At 32.6% G+C, this 15,127-nt stretch overlaps 1 protein-coding gene across 8 annotated transcripts in view; it reads right to left on the reverse strand.

Annotated features, from left to right (window-relative positions):
• Cnksr2 (connector enhancer of kinase suppressor of Ras 2) overlaps positions 1–15,127 on the reverse strand; it is a 246,287-nt gene that overhangs the window by 105,041 nt on the left and 126,119 nt on the right. For all 8 annotated transcript variants that reach the window (XM_015992153.3, XM_015992151.3, XM_042269571.2 and 5 more), the window contains exon 8: positions 10,959–11,027. In XM_015992153.3, the coding sequence (XP_015847639.1) occupies positions 10,959–11,027 (69 nt within the window). The remainder of the gene's footprint in view (positions 1–10,958; positions 11,028–15,127) is intronic.

Consider the following 15,127-nt stretch of genomic DNA (forward strand, 5'->3'; position numbering starts at 1 on the left):
AACAATCTCTTCTCTGTCAACAGTTTCCATTAGCAACTTCCTGAATCTGACTCTCAAATACTTCCATCCTTTTCTGTTTCCTATCAAGTGTTTCAGTCATATACTCTGACTGTGGTGCTAATGCCTACAAAATACTTACACACCAACAGTTCACTTATATATGAAACTATTTTAACTTGAATTTTCCTTCTTACAGCAGCTCAATAAAGCAAGTACTAAGATAATTTTACATGTAATGAAATGGAAACAAAAAGTGATTGGTTGGGGGAGGGCAAGATTACAAATTAAATGGCAGAGACAAGAGTTTACTTTCGTGTCTGTTCAGTTGTATAGCACAGTATCTTCATTCAAATATCTTCTGTCATCTCAAATGAAATCAGTATTCTAAAACACAAACATATTATCTCCACTTTTCTATTTCATTCACCACCACTACCCATCATTTCCATATAGTTCTCCCAAGTTTGGATTCACCTATGGATATTTAACCGTTTTTATCTGCATGTGCACCATAAAAAGATCCTAGCAATTAACATTTCTTTTGATTATTTTAGTTCTAGATAGGGTACTTACTTGCTAGATTTAAAAGTGAGTTGTAAGCTACCTTTCTTCTAGTCTTTTACATCTCTACAATACCACTATGTAAACGTTTTCTTCCTTTCAAAGCTTTTAAATGTTACAAGTTACAGCTTTTCTTCTCTCAAATGTGAGTTTATATAAAAAACACCTACAAAGCTTGCTTTCAATGACAAGACTGTTGAATGTTACTCTAGAGATTCTGATCCAGTAGTTCTGGGGGAGGAGCTTAATAATTTGCTTTGCTTTCTAAATCCAAGTTTCCATATGATGCTGATACTACTTGCTCTTGGTCTGGAATCATACTTTGAAAACTGCTACAATAAATGATGAGCTAGTGGAAACACATGAACTATGAACCAATAACTGAGGAGCCCCCAACTGGATCAGCCCTCTTGATAAGTGAGACAGTTGATCAGCTTGAACTGTTTGGGAAGGACCCAGACAGTGTGCCCGGGACCTGTCCTCAGTGCATGAACTGGCTGTTTGGAACCTGGGGCCTATGCAGGGACACTTTGCTCAGCCTGGGTGAAGGGAGGAGGGGACTGGACCTGCCTGGACTGAATCTACCAGGCTGAGCTGAATTGCCCTGGAGGAAATGGGAATGAGGGGTGGGCTGGGGGGAGGTTGGGGGAGGCTGGAGGAGGGAGGACAGGGGAATCTGTGGCTGATATGTAATATTAAATCAAATTATAAAAAATTAAAAAAATAAAAATAAATACCACATGTAATAATACAACTTAAAAAAATAAATAAATGATGCGCTCCCAACTCAAATCAATATTTATTGAATGCCTTAGAATATGGTTAATAATAGCGAACACAGCATAATCTGTGGAGCATTAAAGAACATAATGATCACAGGAAGAGATGAGCAGATAAATAAATATTTAGAATAAAATGAAGGAAATTCTTCATTAGAACAAATACAAGGTATAGTATACGCCTCCCACCCTTGCAAAAAAGGGGGCAATCCAACCCATTCCATCCTTAGGGTTTTCAGGGAGGTTTCCAATTAGTCTAAACTGAAATCTTGAGGGTTTGGATTAAACGGCTCACAGAAATTCAATGGGTGGAGAAGTCTGTGCAACAACTTATTCTCAGATTGACCAACTTTCAATAGTTTAGTGAGGATGGATGACAGAAGAAGGGAAAGAGAAGGAGGCAGGAGAAAGAAGCAGGTCACTTAGAGGCTTTTGAAAGAGAACAATTAAGAGTTGAAGTAGTAAACATTTCTTTTTTGCCTCAAATGGCATGGTTTGCTTATAGCTGTGTCTTTGCAAAAGTACTTATCCCTCTCCTTGTATTTTTTTGCATTGCTTCTAAAATCTTACCTATTCATAAAGGCTCATCTTCTTGCAATACGCATCATAATCTACTTCTTACAAGTAGAACCCTATTTTCTTCATCTGAATCTTGTAATACTGTACCTCACTAGTTCAATTTTTGCCTTATTATCTTTCTCTACTTACCATCACCAAACTGGCTTCTGAGTGAAAACCGAGTATCATGTTTAGATATACCCTTCAATAAATAATATGCTATAAAAATAGACAATCAGCATATGTTAATTTGATTGATGAGATGATATGACAATATGAGAACTAAATGTTTCAGTGACAACAAAATGCTCTGAAACTCTAAAAATGGCTTAGTATTTATGTAAAATCAAGATGTAACATAAACACTTTTATTAAATGTGTCTTATTATTAACTCTAGATAACATTTTTCACACATGTTGAATTAATGCTATCCTTCCCATTGGACAAGTTAAGAAGAGTGGCTAATCTTACCATTCACTAACTTACAACCAACCCCTAACACATATATCAAGGTGTATTTAATATAACACAAACAATATTAAAATTTCCCAAGAGTCACTAAGTCCAGTCATTAAGTCACTAAGATTCTGTCAGAAGCCAGAAGTTCTGGTTTCTTGTGCAGGGGGCTGGTAAGTATTTTCTCAGGCTGAAGCAGTCAACAGGTGTTCCTCGGTAAAAGGAAACATAAGTGGGGGAGTTTCTGGACAAATGGCTGCCTGGACTGGGAACACAAGGGTCTTTGGGTTGGTGCTGTAGAGATGAGAGATTTCATTTCTTTGGGTACACAGAGGGAAGAAGTTGTCTTTATAACATTCCCTGGTCTATTGGTTTTCCAAACACCTGGTAAATTATTTAAACAAATTATGAAATGACAGACATTACTCTTTGGACTCGAGCAGTAAAACTTACAAATATTCATAAACATAAGAATTTAAGACTAGCATATCAATGTAGAGATTTTCCTTTTTAATGGCTCCATGTGGAGTTACAGAGATCATCTTCATACCCACAGGTAAGGAAAGTAGGATATTTCTTAAAATACTTTATAAAATATTGCCCTTCATAAAAAGTTTCATTATCAATATTTACATATGTGTGTATATATTCACATTCTTAGCTCCCCAATGGTAGTGTATAGCTGATACCTTTTCTTAAAGAAAGTTTCAGAGGCTACGTAAATATCTGATGTTAGGAGTTATTCTATATTCAGATGTCTTCCTCTGTTTTGAAAATCACTGAGGAGACCAGAGTACATTCACAAATGATCACAATATGGCTAAAGACTGTCAACATTTGCTAAAGAGTTTTGAATTGAGGTATTTATTATAATATTCTGTTTCTCAGAGTCACTAGGAAGTTACTGAAGTATCTACTAAATGAGTATTTTGTGCCAGCTACTTCCTTTTACTTCAGCAAAATAAGCTCCATAGAGGAAATGCCATAGTAATAAGCCTTTGAGAAGTATTAACTCTGACATATCCTGTCTTTCAAAGACCATAGTACGAGGTTTAAATTACTCATGCACACAATTCACCTTCACTCAATTTTTCATAAAATGTGAATGAAAATCTGACAATCTTAAGCATTTGGAGATAACTATAATCTTACTTTCACACAATCATTCATTCCTTGAATATAAGGACTTATTCATGATCCAAAGATAAACTAATGTATAAATGCTAACAAAACCTAATAATATAAGTGATTCTAAGTTCTATCATAAAGTACCTTTAAAAGGTAATTCAGAGCAGACTAAGACATTCTAAGCTTTATCCATTCTAAATAAAATCTTAGTATTGGAAAAGATAGTCTTGGGTTAAGATAAAAAAATACTTGAAAAAATGAGTATGGGAATTAAATATTTCATTTTAATTAAGGGAACTGTCTCAATAGATTTATGTTTATTGAATAACTCTTCACTTTACATCCTTCATAATGTCAAAACGCATTTCTCCAGTACAATAGAATATGTCAAGGCATATGTAGCTATTTTTTAAAGGGTTTTTGTTTTTATGTGGCTTAATTTCAACGTAAAACTTTGACAATGTTGAGTTACTCATCACTTGAATGCATATATATCTTCAATATTTAATATTTTCACATAAATTTGAAAGTGTATATAAGATATGTGTATATACAATGTGTGTCTTGATCTGAGTGTTCAGTACTTAAAAGGGAAACTTTTAAGAGACAACAATTTCTTATTGCCAAGGTAGAGGAATGAAATAAAGTAAGGCAATTTCATTAATCTAAGCAGTTACAACATTTTCCCCTTTAGATTCCATTCATTAGTCATCCAGAAGTCCTGAGGCTTGTATCTTGATTAACCCATTTGAAATTTACATGAAGAAAACAGCAATCATGTTTTTTTCCCTTTAATAAATCACGCACACATTCCTATTTATATTATGTGGACCCTCAGTGTCACTAGCATCTCTGCATTGGTAAGACGATTCCAGAGCTGTGGGCATAGTTCAGTATCTTGTATACATAGCTGTCATTTTCTTTTTCCATTTCAACATGACATTTGGTAATGTAGTCTCTTAAGGCCAAAAGTTTACTTTGGAGGCTTCATAGTACTCATTCATATGTGCAATGAAAACTAAATCAAAGCCAAATTTATTTTCATTTCAGCACCATTCATGATACCCTTTGATTTCTCCAAATTGTAAAATTAAATGAGTCTGAAAGGTGTTGCTAGGAAAAGAAGGCAGTCACATCACAGCACAAGGTAAAACTGTGGGGCGAACCTCAGATTATATAATACAGAACATTAGTCCATAAAATTCACAATAATAGACTTTAAAATAAATGTTATAAAGCTATCTCTATGAGTTAAAATTCACAAGTGTTGTGTCCTGATATATTTAAAATTATTCTGTTTCAGCCAGTCTTTCCTATAATTCAGTTCTGTTCTGCAAAAAACACTTGAAATATACCTATTTTAAAATTAGAAATAAATAAAATACTCCCAGTTACCAAAGTTATGGGAATGAACCAATACCTCATTATCTTAAAATCTAAATTTTTCCTTGATTGATTCTGAGAAAATATCCATACTTCTAAAAGTATCAGACTGAACTGAATTTTAGAGCCCAAGACACAAAAAGCAATTAAAAAGCAATTCAAACCTTAGTATTAAAAAGTAACAGACATAAAAATGTATTAACTGCTTTGAATAATTCTTAAACTGTCATTTACAAGTAGACACTTCTAAATATTGCAATATGTCTACATTCCAACAAAAAACTAAGTGTATATATGCACATGTATAGTTAACTAAATACCATTCTAAATATTTACTAATAAAATGTTTTAGTTTAAGATTTCCATAATGAAGAAATGGCCTTCAAAACTCTTTTTTATCAGAATTCTGACAACCAACACAAAAATGGTAACTCAATGGCACCCTTCAGTGGGTACAGTGGGTACATACCATATATTATAATTTAAAAAAATCTCTTCATTCCTACTATGAAGATAATAAAATATAGAAGAGGACAGTGTGAAAGGAAATATAAGAAATGATGGTTAACAATATGTAGAATTTTAGCTACAATTCTGATTAGAATTTTATTAATGATGTTGCACACTGGGAATAAGTTTACAATTATTGTTCTTGTCTACGGAATTTTTTATAACATGGTGCTGTATAGTATTTTTCTTTCATGCAATAATTTTTCCCAGAAAGTTAAATACTATCTTGTAATTGCCCACCCCTATTTCTCACAGGAAGTAGATGAGGCTAATGTGACAGATTCTCACTTTGTTGTCAAGGGTAGTAAAGGACTGAGATTACTTATGCCAATTTGCAAATGAAATACACATTTAAACTAAGAACCTAGAGTATGTAAAGGAACATCTGGCAATAGATACATTTGAAGCATACAAAACAATCGATTGTAAGTTGTCATTTCAAATTTAATTTAAGAAGTAGATTATATTTAACTGGACACTGTCAATTAAAAGTTATTCTGATAATAAAAATAAGTTACAATTACCATTTAAGAAACCAATTCCACTCTTCACATTGAAGCTACTATCAACTAAATAAGAAAGTAACAAATCAAGACACAGAGGTCTGCAAAGAAAAGAAATTGGTTGACAGGAAGTTACCTTTATTAAGGCATAACATAATTAATTCATTTTATAGAAGGAATTAATAGAATGAATTCTAGTTTGATAACAGAAGGACAATGAAATATTGTGGTGGATGATAAAGTAATGAGTTGATTATGCAAAATAAATAACACAATTTATGCCAAATAAGTGATACATTCAAACCATTTTACACACAATTTAATGAAGATGTTCAATTTAAAATAATAGATAAAAACTAATGTCTCATAAAATACTATATAACACAAATAACATGCATTACTATGACTAACTGAAATGTGTGATACATTGTTTAATTTTACTGCCTTATATATTTTTCACCTTCTAAAAGATAGTATTTCATGTGCTCTGTTTCAGAATACCAATTCTGGAGAACCCCAATATTGTTTTTGTATGTTATTATAAGAACCATTTACTCATTACTATGTTAAACATCTTGCCAATACAATTAATTTCTATAGTCTAGTTAATATCTTGTGACTATATGAATAATATATGGGAAATACCAGAAACACTGCCATTTGAGGTCTCAGTTTTCAATATTTTGGGCTTAAGGGATTATAAGATAAATAACTTCTCCTTTGAAAAGAGGGACTAGATTAGGGAAGGATAAAGAAATTTGAACAAGGCAAGAATGGAGGCGAAATAGTCAAGTGAGAAGAGATGCATATAGTGAAGGAGAAGAAAAGAAATGAATTAGGAAGGGAAACCAAAATTATAAGGACAAAATTTACTTAGCAAACTGGGGGGAAAGCACCTATGTTAAACAGTATCATGAAATACATGCCACTAAATGACATCCAGGAAAGAGGTTAGAGCTAAAGGGGGATAACAGGGAGGTGAACTTTAATATATTCTGATTATGTTGACTTCTCCCCTTTTAACAATGCTCTCTTATTTTGTGCTTGTAGAAAAAAAAAGTGAGGCCACAGTCAGAAATGATAATCCATGTTGAGAATTAGAGAGTCCCAGCCAAAATTAGAATGAAGTTCCCAAGTAAGTCAATAGTCCTTCAGTCTGTTGTCCTCCCTTCATCCCCTTTGCTATGACTTACACGTCTTACGCAGTTGTATTTACCATATTGAGAGAGTAAAATGACACTGTTTTATAATGCTTATCTTCTATCTCTTAGCTATCAATGATCAACAATCTACTTTTGCAGTCTATCTTCTTGACATCTCAACCTGGTCATTCAATTTAGGTAGCTTTTTATAACCGTTTGCCTAAATATTCAAGAAGTGCTAGAAAATCTTTCACAATGACAATGGATATGCTTTAATATTAACACAAAATAGAAGGAACTTTTCCAAATGCCAGATTCAATCATGATACATATCTCCTTCTTTAAAATGATATGCCTAAGAAGAAAGTGTGGATAAAATACTTAGAACACTCACACGAAAAAAGTATTAACCTGTAAATTAGCAGATTCATTATTGATATGCCCAGATTTTTTTTAATAACTACAATGTCATCAGCAAAAAACATGCTTAAACTCCATCATGAGGGCAGAGTTGCTGGTTCAAACTATGCCAAGGTGGGAGGAAGATGGAGAGGGAGAGGGAGTAGAAGAAGGAGAAAGAGAGGGGGGACGGAGGGAAAAGAGAGAGAGAGACACACACACAGAAAGAGAGAGAGAGTAACAGAGAAAGAAACAGAGAGTAAGAGACAGAGACAGACAGAAAGATAGATTCTAGGGTGTTTTCAGTAGCCTTTGAGGAGTTGATCTTCACTGGCAAGGAAGACATGCAATAGGAATCATTCTGCTTTGCTTGGATGTTCATGATTTTTTTTCTTCTTCCTATCTGGCAGTCAGTTTTTCAGCCACAGAAGTATGTTGATGTGAAAAGCTTAGAAGCTTATAATGAAGAATATAGCAACATGAAAATGGACATGTAATTTCCAGTTTAATTTCAAGAAACTACACACACACACACACACACACACACACACACACACACACACACACACATAAATAGAAAATTTAAATAAAAGAACATAGGAGAATCACACACATCTAATTGGACATGAAGGGTTAAGAAAAGTAACAAAGTCAATTGCTATTGAGCATATGAACCATGCCAGCCATTTAAAACTTCCCGTTATTCATTTATCTTTCACTGACCCTCATGAGAATATTTAAAATTGCTTTTCAATAAACTTTATATAAAAATTTTATATTGTACAATATTACCTGCGGTAGTAAGATTTTAAAATTACAGAAAACTACTGAGATAGTATCATCTAAAATAAGATTTAGCATCACTGTTTTCTAATTGTTGAATCAGGAATGGTATAGGCTAATTCTGATAATATTTTATCATTCTGGTGAATTAATAGATTCAATAATTTATATTATGTATTTCAAGTATATTATACTACTTTTTAATGTAACACCATAGCCAACCACTACTCTCCATTTTAATGACTAGAGAGGATACAAAGAATAATTGCAGATCACAAATAATTCACACTTGTTTCAAATAATGCATCTACCTACCCATGCTTTAGTAGTATGAAAACTCAGAGAATTTTCATTCTACTCTCTCTGTGTGTTTTGAATAATGTTAACACACTATACAGATCATAACACAGGCAACAATAAAAAAGAGGGAAGGCTAGTTTACATTAAATGAGAAAAAATCCATGCACAAATATGCCTCTTGAGCACAAAGAAGAAAATCTGGTAACTAATCACATTATTAAAAACAGCTACTTTCATGAAACTCAATATATCTTCTTGTTTCTGTTTTAATCCCAAATGCATTTGTTGGCTCCAATAGCAGTCTACCAAGAAACAGGACTCCAAGTGGTCCAACTACAATATTAGGTAAAAAGGATGGAAGAGAGGTAGGAAGGTCAATTGTTATCAAGTTCCTAATGTGTACCAGCATTTGTGCTAGGCATTTTACATTTTTATACATCTGAGGGGAATGAGCTCAGTGAGAAATGGCAGTAAACACGAGCTTCAAACCTAATTCCAATTTCAGTTCAATGAATTCAGTACTCCAATTGCATCAATTCTCCCTTTCTGTTCTCTTTACTTCCTAATACATGCCCCCCTTAATGTCTCATTGAATCTTGAGATTTACTCAAATGATTACTAAGTTATTAAGATTTCTTACTCCTTTGATAGTTTTATAAGTTGAATTGTGGAAGGGTACAATAAGATTGAAGTAAGAGCATGGGCCTTGGAGTAAAAAATTTACAAGAAGTTAAATTAAATACTTTTTCTGAGTCTCAATTTCCACATACGGCAGCTTTTATAAAGGATTTATTATAAAGAATAAACAAAATATAAAATATGTGACATGATATTTGTGTGTACAGTTACATATTAAAATTTCAGTTAATGTTTCTAGAAAAGGTAAATTACTCTGGTAATATTAGGCATTTAAAGCCATAATTAAACTTCACAGTAAAAACTAGAACTAAGTTTCTTCAATCCTTATTCTATGCAGTTTTAAAAAATTTTTAAATATTTCTGGGATGAAATGTGTGTGCACATTCTCATAGCATTTAAATGTTACCAATTCATACAGATTTTATTAGTTTATCTGTAAACTTTTAACTTTGAATTTCATTTACTGAATGTCAGATCTGCTCCATAATGAGTACTCTTTTAAACAACTTTCTTTTTCACTAGAGACTTTCAACTTTAATTTGATCAAGTAGAAACTCATGTAGAAAATATGCAATATTTGTGTTAGGTTCTCTTGCAGAGAAAGAAGCAATATGAACAGAACAGAAGGGGAAGGTACTGATGAATTGGAACAGTTAGTTGCTTTATCCCCTTGCCCCAATTCTCAGACTATGTATGGGTCCAGAAATTTCCAAAAGGACAACCACTTTGAATAATTTCTTTTATAATGACAAAATAAAGTCATTAGTACTGTCATATGGAAGAAACCCTTTGTGTATTATCAGCATGTTCTTGTTCAGTACTACACACACCAATATATCTTATTTTTTAAAAAGTTCTGTCCACTTTTAAATCAGATAATGAACTCACTGAAGAAACATTTTTAACTTTCATGATCATTGGGAGCCTTTCTAAACTTTCTCTAAGAAAAAGCAGTCTTCCCAAATTTTCTTCTCTCATTATGACATGCAGAAGCAAATTTAGCTCAATAGTATGAACAGAAAATGATTACTCATCCTAAAGTTACTAAACTATATGTAGAATATGTATTTTTAAAATTACCATACTTTTAAAGATGAATATTATTACATTGATAATCTCAGATTATTTCGATTTCAAATTTTGGCAACAGACTTTATGTTTGCCAATGAGGGGGAATAAAGTGAACCACCTGAGGCATATAAAATAAACAGAAATGAATACTGTTCATTTACTACATCTTTGAAAATCTATCACATCTATCATAGGCATTAAATGCCACTGGCATTCATGGTTATGTGAACAGATTCAGGAGCCTCATAGGACAATAAAGTTTTGTGAACTTGTTCAATTTAGCATAATATTTTTAGAACAAAATCTATAGTTCCGCTTGGCAAATAGGAGCCAAGTCAGCTACTGAGGATTATATAATTTTTTACAAAAATGTGCATTTAAATTATGCCAAATCTTCTACACATTAATCAATAAGTCAATGTTACAACAGATAAATGAATGTATATATATATATATATAATATATCCATTAAATTTATCTAGTAGCTAATTCACAAATCTACAAAAATGAAAAAAAAATGTTATACCAGAAAATGTCAAATTTACAATCATAATATTTCCTCATTTTTCAAAAACCCATGTCTTACATTCCATCAAACAATTTGGAAGAGTAATCATTCAGTTATTTTTTTAAAGTTCTTCAATTATTTTGTATAAAATATTGGCCTTTAATTTCACTGGTATTATTTGAAAGTTTTAGCAAAGAATTAGTTTCTCCCACTGACTCTTAAGGTAATTATACATACCACAGTCTGATGATTAACTTGAATCACTTCATCACCAGCATGGATTTTCTTGCATCGATCTGCAGGTGACTGAATTTAACATAAAAGAAATGATGACATGAGGTTTATCAGCTTTTTTCTTTCTCTAGGAACATCACAAAAATCTACCTCTTTAATTAGATTAAAAAAAATTAACCATAACTTTCAAGTAATTATTATAATGTGCTTATTGATAGTTAATAAGATAGTTATATGGTTTACATTTAGTTTATAGCTACTGATAAAATACAAAGTCATGCACAGATATTTACATTGGAAAATGACAACTTCTGGAATCATTAAAGGGCAATAATAATTGCTACTAAACCTGACAAACTTAATCCAGAAAAAAATTAAAGAAACAATAAAAGAAGGAAACAAAAAGCACTAAGAGAGAGAAACAGAAGGTGAGGAGTTGGAAAGGTGGAGAAGAGGGGAGGATCTGAGAGGAAACAAAAGAGGGAAACTGGGATCAGAATATATTGCATATAAAGTATTTTCAATAAAAAATGCAAAAATATATTTGTATATTTCACAATACTATGAGTCTTACTTAAGCCCTACCCATTTAATGTAAATAATCCATATTAAGGTAAACAGATCAATATTTTAAAGTATATGTATATAATTAGCATTAAACTTTGAAGCCGGATAATTAAGTTGCTAATTTATTTCACTATTAATAAAACCAATTGTGACTAATACAGAACAGAAAATTAAAACACAAGCAGTAATTAGGTCAAGATTACATTACATAACATTCTCTCCAAGTGTCTAATTACAAGAGCATGCTGTTCTGTCTCAATTATTTGACAAACCACACCAAATGAAACAAAATGTCAACATGTCTATAGCATAAAACAATTTCACCACTTCACTTTCTTAATACAAAATTAAAAACAAAAATCAATAAAACCAACCTGGTGATTTAATATTTGTATGTTTTAAGATGTATAAAGGAAACCAAATGAGATCTGTGATAGAATTTTTTAATTCTGCACGTCTTATAATAGATTTTATAGCCTTATTTTCTAGTTCCACTGATTAACAATTATATGCATTGCAGGCATCTTTATATGGTGATACACTCTTGTACACTAACTGTACAGATAGACTTTTATAGAACATATTAACCTATTAAAATCATTTGCTTATACTCTGATATTACTCAGTAGTATCTATTAAAACAACAACAACAACAAAGAAAAATAGTATGGTGACAGAACTTAGAAAATAAAACACTACATTTAAGACCCAGGAATGAGATGTACTTTAAAGGTGATTTTGGGACATTTTTATTTTATGTTTATGTGCTCCCTCCTGCCGTGTGTGTGTGTGTGTGTGTGTGTGTGTGTGTGTGTGTGTGTGTGTGTATAGGCCACAGGTTGGCATCAGCTCTTTTCCCCAAATTGTTTAAGCACCTTATTTATTCTTTCTTCTTAAAATGTATTTATTTATTTAATTTGTATGTGGGCAAGCTTGTGTCTTAGTGGCACATGTGGCAACCAGAGAACAAATTTGGTAATTCAGTTATTTCTTTCTACTATGTGGCTTCCAGGGACAGAAGACAAGATCATCATGCTTTGTATCAAGTGCCTTTACCCACTGATCCATCTTACATGCCCTTTAAATTTTTTATTTTTACATTTATTTAGAATGTGTGTATGTGGAGGGGGAGGAGACATACACAGGTCATTGCAAATCTATGGAATTCAGCAGACAACCTTAAGGAGTTGGTATTCTTCATTTACTGCACTGGTCCCAGGGATGGAACTCAGGTTGTGAGGCCTAGCAACAAACATTTTTATCTGCTGGGTCCTCCTGGTGACTCCACTGCCTGGCTTTTGAGTCTGTTTCTCTAAGTGAACTGGAGTTCAAGAATTAACTATACTGAGGGGCAACAAGCCCCAGGGATCTACCTATCTGCTCCCCTGTACTGGTTTACAGAGGTCCTCTGTGGTATCTGGATATTATGTGGGTGGTGGGGATCCAAATTCAGGTCCTCAAGTTTGCATTACAAGCATCTTGCACAAAATCAGCCATGTCCTCAGGCCAGTTCCTTAAAAAAATTCATTTCCAATTTTTAATTATTTTGAAAACAGAAAACTTCAAACTACATTACCTCACTGGAACAAAAGTTTTTGCCTATAAAAAAATTGTCATAGGCTAAAATTCAAGATAATATTCCAAAAAGTATATTATTTAATGAACTAAGAATACTGTTAAGGAGGTAGATTCATCTGAAATATGAACCCTATTCTAAAAAAAAAATCAGTGATCTCAAATTGTCATCAGGCAGTATTACCATATCGGACCAGCACCATGTAACAATTCTGAATGGATTAAAAATTACAATGCATAGGCCGGGCGTTGGTGGCGCACGCCTTTAATCCCAGCACTCGGGAGGCAGAGCCAGGCGGATCTCTGTGAGTTCGAGGCCAGCCTGGGCTACCAAGTGAGCTCCAGGAAAGGCGCAAAGCTACACAGAGAAACCCTGTCTCAAAAAAAAAAAAAAAAAAAAAAACCAAAAAAAAAAAAAATTACAATGCAATAGTGTCAGTCACTTGTGCCATTTGGCTGAAAACTGTTTTTGTTTTTTTTTTAAGAGGAATGGGAGAAAAATCAATCAAATAACTCTAGTCAAGATATTAAAAAAAAGGATGGTTTGCATATACATAAAGCTAAAAAAAACAAGTTTTGCATAGAAAGGAAAAATCAGAGCAAGTCATACAAATTATAGACTTTCAATGCGGAGTGGGATGTCAGAGATCATTTCTCTCAATTCCTCATTTCAAACATAAAAAACAAAGAACTGGGGCATAGCAAAAAAAAAATATAACTTAACCACTTTAGTGACAAGCTTTACTAAGACTCAACACAGAACTTGTAATTACAAATTATTTAGGGTTCCAAAATATTTAAATATTATCAAGAAAAAAGAATCAAATGATGAACTATAAATATGTGATTGATGTGTGAACTATACCCAGATTCTAATTTTCCTTTTATCATTAAGCTATTTATCAAGTTTCACCGAGTAAGTAAAGTGTACGAAGCATAGTATTCAACTGTTCCTTTCCCAAATGTCAGCTAATGGAGGGAGATCCATTCCTATCAGTTCCTCATGATACAGTACAAAAGCACCATTTCTGTGATTTCTTCTCTGGCTCACTTGACAGCATTTATTAGTTTTTCCTTAATGGATCAAGTAAATAGTAGTACTTGCTTACATAGTTAAATCCTATATTCATATTTTGTACTTCTTGAGGAAAAAAAAAACTAGTTTATTATATGTATCCTTCCAATGTTTAATGCTGTGCCTGGATCACAGCAGAGTTGAAGTGGGCCTGTTCAATGACCAGTGAGTACATGAGTGATCTAATGAATGTACAAGTAAATTAGAGGATGATGGCAATAGTGTAGTGTATAGTGTCTTACTGAATTTCAGACTAGGAAATATTTCACAACATTCATTTTACTGATTTTCACGGTGTCCATTTTTAATATCAAATATGAAGGTGCTACAACATTCCACTTACAAAGTGTTTCAATTTCAACAAGAAACCAAGAAGATTAAATCAATAATTAATTAGATTTAGTGGGTGAATTAACTACAGAGAATGGTGATTTCAAAAAAGAAAATATTGGTAAAACATTGAGATCAATGATAATTGAAATTAGCTTAATTCCACTACAGTATTATTCAAAGTAACACAGCATAAAGATGCAATTTGTCTGAATCTTTAAAAGAAAATAGCAAATTCAAAGTTTATCACCTGCTTATGAAAGAAAAGAAACCTGAGATAATGAATAATTTTTTTTGCTATTCAATTTCTATTATGCTAATCATGTTAATGACTGACTTAATGCATTTCTATTTCTCTTTTTAGAACATAGCTATATAGTTCTGTGTGCCATTATCCTTAACTTGCTTAGTTGATTTTTACAACCTAGTGTGGTATGTACTGCTGATAATCTTTTTCCAATTTATAGTCAGAACACCTGTTAGAATCTTTTCATAAGGGAAGGATATTCTTAGGATTCTGGGTCTATGGTAGAACCTTAGATTTCAAATTTCTAGCAAGCTCTCAAAGTAGACTGATGCTGCTAGTGGAGGAATCTCACTGTTAAAACCATTCAGCTACACCTCT

Source organism: Peromyscus maniculatus, chromosome X (assembly GCF_049852395.1).
Source record: "Peromyscus maniculatus bairdii isolate BWxNUB_F1_BW_parent chromosome X, HU_Pman_BW_mat_3.1, whole genome shotgun sequence".
Classification (NCBI taxonomy): Eukaryota; Metazoa; Chordata; class Mammalia; order Rodentia; family Cricetidae; genus Peromyscus; species Peromyscus maniculatus.